This window comes from Callospermophilus lateralis, chromosome X, assembly GCF_048772815.1.
Source record: "Callospermophilus lateralis isolate mCalLat2 chromosome X, mCalLat2.hap1, whole genome shotgun sequence".
Classification (NCBI taxonomy): domain Eukaryota; kingdom Metazoa; phylum Chordata; class Mammalia; order Rodentia; family Sciuridae; genus Callospermophilus; species Callospermophilus lateralis.
In genome coordinates, this window is record NC_135325.1 from 96461403 (window position 1) to 96470766 (window position 9364).

Sequence of the window (9364 nt, forward strand, 5' to 3'; positions counted from 1 at the left end):
GAATTTTATTTTGAAATGCATTATAAAACCATCTCCCTCAAAACAAAACCCTCTATAGGATTGTGCTTTAGCTGTTACTTCTCTTACCAGAAGAAAAAGTGACTGTGGCTTTCAGAGAATATACCCTATCATTTTCTAACACTGTACAGCCAGGTCATTTCTGTATCCTACTGTATTACTGTCGTAATCAGCTAATGAAAAACACTCAGCCTCTCACTAACACAGGTCAAAGATTTCCCCTAGAATCACCAAGCTTTAATCAAAATTGCTCCTTTGAACACCTGCCGTTTGCACCCATCACTTTGGGTTGCTAGGGTTCTTGGGAAGACTAACAAATTACAGAGTATATTTGTAGAAGAGCCTGACAATCCTGGAGGAACTGTAGAATCTGGTCCTCTAGTGGGCAGATTTGGAGAAGGTGGGAGAGGGCAGGGGAGGAAAATGAAGGAATATGCTACTATGCCTTCAGTGAGCACAGGCCTGCTGGTGTTCTGCCCTTGAGAATTCTGAAAGTCTGGGTACCTATGGTTCAGCTGTAGTTGCTGTTTTTAAAAGTTGTCCTCATCTCTATAAACACTGTTATGATTATTTAGATGTGGGATTTGCAATTACACTATCTGCTGCTGTTATGAAGCTGAGGGAGTGCACTCAAGCTTTTAAGGACATCTGTGGCAAATGCTTACCCAGTGCAGGGATTAAGGGGCTCTGTGAGTACTTGTCTATGAACACAATGGCTGTGGGTCTAAGTCTATTGAATCCTCCAAACCTTTGGGGACTTCAGAAATCTACTCAATCCAAGAGCACTTTACTTGGGGTCCAGGGAGTCAAATGTCAACCTAGTTCTTAACCTTCTTAAGCCTCTTAACCTTTCTGGTTACAATTTCTGTATTAGGCTTCTGGCTAAGATCATTTCCTAACCCTCAGCCCAGTCCTTTGAACTCTCTAAGGCCAATTTCCTGAAAAATATTTGTTAAATTGTATTTGCAAACTGGGGTCTGGGGCATGGTGACAGTGTTCTAGCCCTACTATTCCCCCAATATTCTCTGGCTTCACTGGTGCAGCTTCAGGGCAGTGCCAGGTCTAGGGTGAAGTGAATAAGCTATGCACCTTGGTGAGGAACAACTCAGTAATCAAGACGAATTATTTTAATGCACTGTTTTTTTATTTAAGTCAAAAGTAATGCTGCCAGGCATGCGGTGCAGTGCGGTGTGGTGGCATAGGCCTGTATTCCCAGGGGATCAGGAGGCTGAGGCAGAAGGATTACGAGTTCAAAGCCAGCCTCAGCAACTTAGCAAGGCGCTAAGCAACTAACTCAGTGAGACCCTGTCTCTAAATAAAATACAAAAATAGGGCTGGGGATGTGGCTCAGTGGTCGAGTGCCCCTGAGGTCAATTCCCCCCAAAAAAGTAATGCAAAAATTCATGATAAGCAAATGATGAAAACTTTAAATAAAGACAGGATCCCCAGGGTGGACTTGTGGCTCAGTGGTAGAATGTTTGCCTAGCATGTGTGAGGCACTGGACTCAATTATCAGCACTGCATATAAATAAATAAATAATAAAAGGTCCATCAGCAACCAAAAAAAAATACAGGATCCCATCCTGCACTAGTATGACCTTGATTCACTTGTCTCACCGTGATTCCAGTCTGGGGTATCCAGTTAAACTTTATTTACAAAAACAAGTGACCAGCCTACAGGTCGTGGTTTGCCTATATGAAAAATTTTAAATATTGCATTCAATATTATTTATCTTGATTACTGAGTTTTCTTGGTGACCCGGTAACTACTGTGCCTCTAGGTCTGGCCCCACTCGCTACAAGGCTTTTTTTCTCCAAGCACACTGTTGACTTCGCCCTTCCTCCCCACTCCTAGGCCTAGCACAGGGTCTAGTGTCCAGGTGCTAGATACTCCCTGAGGCGGCCCCTTCCTCTGGCCAGGTCAGGTGCGGCGGGCTACCCCCGGCGGCGCGGAGGGCGGCGCCTGGCCCGACCTCCAGGGCTCCTCCCCGGGCACGTCGAGCCACTCAGGGGCTCTGCTGCCCTGCGCGCCGGGGCTCGGCGCCCGCCCCTGCCCGCCCCTGACGCCGGCCGCCAGGGCGCCGGCTTCCCGTATATAAACCGGCCATTTGCTTCGCTCCGCCCCAGAGCCCGGAGTCAAAGCCGGTTCTTAATCTCGTCAGGTCCCTTAGTCGCCCGCCTCCTCTTCTTCCAACATGACAGATGCTGCTGTGTCCTTCGCCAAGGACTTCCTGGCTGGTGGAGTGGCTGCGGCCATCTCCAAGACCGCGGTTGCGCCCATCGAGCGGGTCAAGCTGCTGTTGCAGGTATGTCCTGGGATCTCGGGGCCCAACCAGGAAGTTGGGGGTCAGCGCAGAAAGAGGGTGTCCCCAAGGGTGGTGCTGCTAGTTATTTAGACTTGTGGGGAGGTGAGGGCAGGAGTGACCACAGAGCCGAACCAAAAGGGAAACTTGAGGGAGGTGCCTTTAGTGATCAGTAGTTGAGTCTGGGAAGGGGGTCGGGGACCAAGGGAAGTGAGACCTAAGGATCGGTATTGCCGAGGCAGCGAATTCGCAGGAGGCAGTCTGGGAGAGACTGTCACCCCAGTATGAGGGTCAAGGGCAAAGCCTGAAAGCCGGAGGTAGAAGGAGGAACACCTGTCCTTACCGAAGACCTCAAGGTCGTGGCAAGGAGATAACAGCCTTGCTAAGGCCATGCGGACCGGTCCAGCGGCCGCCTAGCCGGCAACTGCGCTCAAACCTCGCCAGCTTCCGGCCGGCGCCGGGCAGCGCATGTGCCTTGTAAGTCCGCCCCCGCGCAGCCGCCGCGGTCCCTGGGCCTGCTCTACTGCGCTGCGCGCTGGTTGGTTCTAGCTCTAGAGGGCGCGCCGGGCAAGCGGAGGGGTGATAGCCCACCGGTCACCTATAGGAGAGGAGTAGGTGGGTGGAGCAGGAAGGAAACAGCGGTAGGCCACAGTCACAAGGTGACTGCGCCCTACGTGGGACTCACCCTAATGCCTCTGAACCTGAGACTAAGGTAATGACCTTTCTCCCGGGTCTAAAGGTCGTGGTTCCACTTGAATGTGCCCCCTCCCCACCCCAAGGGGTGGAGGCTTAATGCCTCTGATGATGCAGATCCCCTTTACCCTATGAGGGTGGCAGTCATTAAGTAGGGTCCAGCCTGTGTGATGTGGAAGACTAGATTTGGAGAAAGGAAAGCCAACATCGAAGGGTGTTGAACAAAATGATATATGTATGCTCTTCCCTTCTCCATGGTTATAACTGTCCCTGTTGGCCTCCTTCCTGTCCCTCAGGTACAACATGCCAGCAAGCAAATTACTGCAGATAAGCAATACAAGGGCATTATAGACTGCGTGGTTCGTATTCCCAAGGAGCAGGGAATCCTGTCCTTCTGGCGTGGTAACCTGGCCAATGTCATCAGATACTTCCCCACCCAGGCTCTCAACTTTGCCTTCAAAGATAAATACAAGCAGATCTTCCTGGGTGGTGTGGACAAGAGGACCCAGTTTTGGCGCTACTTTGCAGGGAACCTGGCATCAGGTGGTGCCGCAGGGGCCACATCCTTGTGTTTTGTGTATCCTCTTGATTTTGCCCGAACCCGCCTAGCAGCCGATGTGGGGAAAGCCGGAGCTGAAAGGGAATTCAAAGGCCTCGGTGACTGCCTGGTTAAGATCTACAAATCTGATGGGATTAAGGGCCTGTACCAGGGCTTTAATGTGTCTGTGCAGGGTATTATCATCTACCGAGCTGCCTACTTTGGTATCTATGACACTGCAAAGGGTAAGTTTGCTCTGTGTTTTGAAGCTGTGTTCTTATGAGATAGTTTAAAAGATCATTATGCCAACCTAATAGTCCAGGGGCCAGAGATTTGGTTTTTAATTGCTGAAGCAAGCCAAGCTCCTCCCTTTCAACACTCATGAATAGATTAAATGTTTGGAGGGTATGGAAAATAGGTCAGTAAAACCCTGCGTTTTGATAAAAGTGCCTCTTTTCTATTCCCAGGAATGCTTCCGGATCCCAAGAATACTCACATCTTCATCAGCTGGATGATTGCACAGTCTGTCACTGCTGTTGCTGGGTTGACTTCCTATCCATTTGATACTGTTCGCCGCCGCATGATGATGCAGTCAGGGCGCAAAGGAAGTAAGTTGCACTTGAGCAGAAAATAAAGTCATGGGCATGGGAAAACTGTGGTCACAAACTAGTGATGCCTTCCTTTAAAAATGGCAGTGTGTTCAGGCCAAGGGGTGGGGCTGATAGCAGCTGTGTAGCATCTGGCTACTACACAGCTGCCTGTGAGCAGGCCCTTTAGATGCCTATGAATGAGGGTGCTTAAATGGTATTAGAGGTTAAGACCTGTGGGTACTCTACACATCTTGTTGTTCTCCAATCACAGCATTAATATTTCAGTATTGCCTGTGCTCATGTGCAAATGTTGAGTTCTAAATTGACATTTGGGGCTGGGGTGTAGTAGCTCAGTGGTAGAGCACTTGATTGAGAACCCTGGGTTATTAGCTCCCCAGCACTGCAAATAAGCAAAAAACTGACATTAGTTCTTATAGCTGGGGCTCTGTTTTATTTAGTCTCGTGAATTTTAGGGCTTTGATTGGCTTGGGTCTCTAACTGTGTTTTTATTCTTTGCAGCTGACATCATGTATACAGGCACGATTGACTGCTGGAGGAAAATTGCCCGTGATGAAGGAGGCAAAGCTTTTTTCAAGGGTGCATGGTCCAATGTTCTCAGAGGCATGGGTGGTGCTTTTGTACTTGTCTTGTACGATGAAATCAAGAAGTTCACATAAGTTATTAAGTTTTTCCCTGCCTGTGAACAGGCATGTTGTATTATATAACATATCAAGCATTCTGGACAGACTCTTGGCTGTTTATCAATGGCAACTATTTGCTGGTTGAAAATGGGAAGCAATAATATTCATCTGACCAGTTTTCTCTTAAAGCCATTTCCATGATAATGATGACAATAATGATGGGACTCAATTATATTTTTTATTTCAGTCACTCCTGATAAATAACAAATTTGAAGAAATAAAAATATCTAAAAACAGTTCTGTTTTGTTTGCTGTTTCTTTTCATATTAAAAATATACTTTGCAGGCTGGAGTTGTGGAAGAGCACTTGCCTAGCATGTACAAGGCCCTGGGTTCAATCCTCAGCAGTGCATAAAAATATATTGTGTCCAAATACAACTAAAAAATATTTAAAATATATATATTTCACATTTGAGTAAGTACTACATTTAGGTTAATGCTGAGATGAATTTTAGTAAATCCATGGCTAATAGTACAAAGAAGAACTTAGTTGTATGACCTGTCAACATTCCACGTACATTAACAAAATGAAATCTGAGCCCAGTGTATCCAAAATACATTGGTCCATTTTCTATGGACTGATAACAGCTGAATGACTTCCAGAAAGGACCCTAGACTCACTTTGCCCAGTCCTTTGGATAGTAATCAAGAACTATAAATTGAATTGTTCACTTTTAAATAGTTTGTTGTGTTTAAACAACAAACTTAAAAACTCGTTTAAAAGATTTTTAAAACATAAGGTAATGGTTGTTAACCAGTTTTCATCTAGTTGCCTGCCTTCATCCATCTTCACCTGGCTCAAACAATTTTTATTTAATCTCATTCAAAGAGAGGATAAGAGCTGGCACAGTTAAGGTAGTGCTGAGATTGCAGTGCTGTTCAAGATTATGGAGAAGGCTGTCTCCAACCTTAGAACTCCATTTTACCAAGGGGAAAGTAGCACCTACATTTTGCCTGACACTAATAAGTCCATGAATGCAGGACATTCATGTTTCTTTTGGATAAACCCTTATTTGGGAGTCATATGAGAGTGTTACAATTTCTGTAGCTCCTGAATAGAGTACAGAAATCCAGCAGGTTTTTGTATCATGAGATTTGCATGAAGAATAAACCACCTTTTCAAGCCACAACATAAAAAATAGAAAATGAAGGTGGCACAGTGCTGTAATCCCAGTAACTGGAGGAGGCAGAAGCAAGAGAATTGCAAGTTCAAGGCCAACCTCAGCAATTTAGTGAGATTCTGTTTCAAAATAAAAAATAGAAGGGCTGGGGAGATAGCTCAGTGATAAAGTACCCTGGGTTCAATCCCCAGTGAAAAAGAAAATGATAGAATAGGTGATTCACATACCGGGGAAAACTCATTCCTGAGGAACACATCCCACACACCGGTTTGTATAAGGGCTATTCACAGATGAATGATAGCACACAATGATGCCTGGAAGATCCTACAGTTTTTGTTGTGTGCCCCAGGCCAAGCATCTGAGTCATAGCTTAGCTTAGCTGTTAAGAACTCTGTTCTGACCACAAAGAGGAGGCTCAGCATTCTCACCTTCTAGTGAAGATCCTCTTGGTATTTTGCAGCAATTGTCATTTGTCATTGATGATGTGTCTTCTCTTTCTTCAGGAAAATAGGAGAAAAATGCCATCTCAGTTTTTCCTAGAGAAAAGAATTTTTTAAAATTGTTCTGGTATCAGAGAAGCCTGGGCTAAAAATCTGAACTCAGAACTTTGCCACTTAATTATGCTCTTACACAAGTTACTTAATTTCTCTAAGCCTCAATTTTCCTTATCCATAAAATGAGGGTAATAATGTCTGCCTTAGAGGGTTGTTGCAAAGATCAAATAGTTTATGCAAACCATCTACCAGAGAATATATGTAATAAGCACTCTATAAATAGGAACTATAATTAAGAGGCAGTTTAGATTTCAGGACTCTAGAGTTAGAAGTACCCAGGTTTTATTATTTTTTTATTTTTTTATGGTACTGGGGATTGAACCCAGGGGTGCTATACCACTGAGTCACATCCCCATCCCTTTTCATTTTTTATTTTGAGACAAGTTCTCCCTAAGTTGCTGAGGTTGGTCTTGCTATCTCCTGCCTTGGCCTCCTGAGTCACTGGGATAACAGGTGTGTACCATAGTGCCGGGTGAAAAGTACCTGAATTTTAATACTAGCTCCACTGCTTACTTAACTGTATGACCTTGGGCAAGTCACTGATTTTCTTGGAGACTCAGTTTCCTCATCTATGAAATGGGAATATAATAATGTTAGCCATATTTCTCAGAGATACTGTGAGTAAAGTTTGAGTTCAAGATAAAAGCATGTTGAGCAGTGTGTATGATGCCTAGTACCATCTAGAAAGTGCTCCAACAGGAGGTTTTCTTATAATTTGGCACTCATTTTTGTTGATCTATATTTGCTCTGAGTAAAATGGATTAAAAGCTGGGCTGGATGGCACACATCTGTAATCCCAGCTATTTGGGAGGTTGAGGCAGGAGGATTGCAAGTTCAAGGCCAACCTGGACAAACTTAGCGAGCACCTATCTCATTCAAGCCCACCATTCTTTTTCTTCCACAGCCTAGACGTACTATATTGTGTAGTATTTATATAAAATAAACTTCAGCTTAGGTCTTTTTCAGTTATAGATTTTGTTCCTGAAAGGGGATAAGAGGCTCTTCACTTAGGGCTGCATACACAATGGAAGAGGACCCAAGCCCCCTTTATGGTTATTACAATAGATGTGGGCGCACTGAGCTGGCAGCTATTAAAATAAACCTGGGACCGGGCATTAATGATCAGAAAGCAAGAAGTGGTGCCTCCTACAATTGGGTGGCTGACATAGATGAGGTAGGGGTTTTTGTTGTTGTTCTTGCTATTCTTGTTGTTCAATGATTTTTGAAATTTAATTTAAAGACAAAGTGGTTTTAATCTCTCCAAGCTGTGCAGGATAGTGCTATAGAATTCATTATGTCCATTATGCTCATGCAAACGTTGATGGTACACAATCTTAGCAACACCCTAATTTATGCCGTTGTTTTGTTACTATTCAATGCATAACAGGATCCGTGGAGCCTGATTCCAGGTGAGAGAGCCAGAATACAGGTCAGCTCGTGCATAGCGCTTCCTATTCCGGGGGGCCTCTCCACTCAGTAACTGGAGGCGGTTTGCTGCGGGTGCTCCGGACCGCTGCAGAAAGAAACAAGGGGTGTCTTCCCACAGGGGCAGTTTTCGTGGATGGTAAGTGATTTAATCCATTATTTTTGTATTAAAAGAGATGAGAATATGCTAGAGAGTCTATTAATTTAAAGGCATCTTAAAAACATAAACTGCGAAGAGAGTTCTTAAATACAAGGACCTTTTCTGGCAGTGTCCCCAGACTCCTGGGGGAACCCATTCAATCTCTTCCGCTGTTGCGGATACTTTGGTGGAAAAAAAATTTGTAAGTATTGCTGTACTATACAATGGATTTTCAAGCATGGGTGTTACTGGGGTAAATTCTATTTATCCTTTGAAGTTTGTGAGCATGTATTTCTATTTGCCTTTTAGGTTTTTAATGCACAGTTAATATCTGTACATAGTAATAAAATATCAACCAGTAAAGATATCAAATGAAAAGTAAACAGCTCCCCATCCTGCCTTTCCCATCCCTAGTCCCCGTTGCCTTGTCAAAAGTCACCATTATTAGCAGTGTCTTGTCTATCCATCTCCCCTCCTCAAATTAATGCCTGTTGTTGCAAGATGCGGATTTATCAGAATCATATTCTGACCCATTGGATTCAAAATGGCATGATTCTTTGAGAAGAGTGTCAGACTGTTGGGGGACCCGGACTTGGAGATGCTGTCGGAGGCAGAACGACAGGGGAGGGGTAGCTTCTAGACTAGGAGCAAGGATTTCTAAGTGTGGTCCTTTCTTAAAATCCTAAACCAGTACTTTCCTTTGGTCTCTGAGTGACCCATGGGCAAGTCGCTTCTAACATGAGAGCCTTAGTTTCTGATCCGTGAAAGGAGGAATTTGGGGAGAAGGCAAACTCAAAGTCCCAGTTGAGATATCCTCCAGCTCCATCGTTTTAACATAAAACAGAAACAGTGAAAGGACCGGGATTAGGTGATTTAATCCTTCCAGAGAACATTTTAAAATACCTAACACAATCGTAACTGAATAGTCTCTGACTCAGAGCAGTCATTTACAGATGGCGTGGGTGGGTTGGTGTTGGCAAGTAAAATTACAAATGTAAAGATTTACATTAATTTCAGGACCAAGAAGCTGAGCAACAAAATTACAGCTTGGGTTTGGGTCAAAGGTGATGTGATTTACCTCAAAATAATTAACATCTGTCTTCTCCCAGCCTCATCTTATTATGTGTAATGTGCACTTCTGTATGCAGGTTGAGCCTTATTTGAACAACAAATATTGGATGCTGCAATTTGGGGGCACAAAAATGCCTTGTGTTCCACTCAAAATGTTTGGAGGAGCTTTCCTATCATTTCGGCCATTATTTGCTAGATGTGCAGGTGAACAA

The 9364-nt window shown here is 44.3% G+C and overlaps 1 protein-coding gene across 1 annotated transcript; it reads left to right on the forward strand.

Moving 5' to 3' along the window:
- The first annotated feature begins 2123 nt into the window (after window positions 1-2123).
- Window positions 2124-5079, forward strand: Slc25a5 (solute carrier family 25 member 5). The gene is made up of 4 exons (XM_077106597.1): window positions 2124-2324; window positions 3311-3797; window positions 4020-4160; window positions 4662-5079. The coding sequence occupies exons 1-4, from the start codon at window positions 2214-2216 to the stop codon at window positions 4817-4819; spliced, it is 897 nt and encodes a 298-aa protein (XP_076962712.1). The 5' UTR covers window positions 2124-2213; the 3' UTR covers window positions 4820-5079.
- The last annotated feature ends 4285 nt before the right edge of the window (window positions 5080-9364 follow it).

What these genes read in the sequence shown, in the direction of transcription:
- Slc25a5 (XM_077106597.1), top strand. Translation starts at nt 2,214, where the DNA reads ATGACAGATGCTGCTGTGTCCTTCGCCAAGGACTTCCTGGCTGGTGGA. An exon ending in GGGTCAAGCTGCTGTTGCAG is followed by an intron (nt 2,325 to 3,310) that starts GTATGTCCTGGG and finishes CCTGTCCCTCAG; the next exon opens with GTACAACATGCCAGCAAGCA. An exon ending in GCAGTCAGGGCGCAAAGGAA is followed by an intron (nt 4,161 to 4,661) that starts GTAAGTTGCACT and finishes TATTCTTTGCAG; the next exon opens with CTGACATCATGTATACAGGC.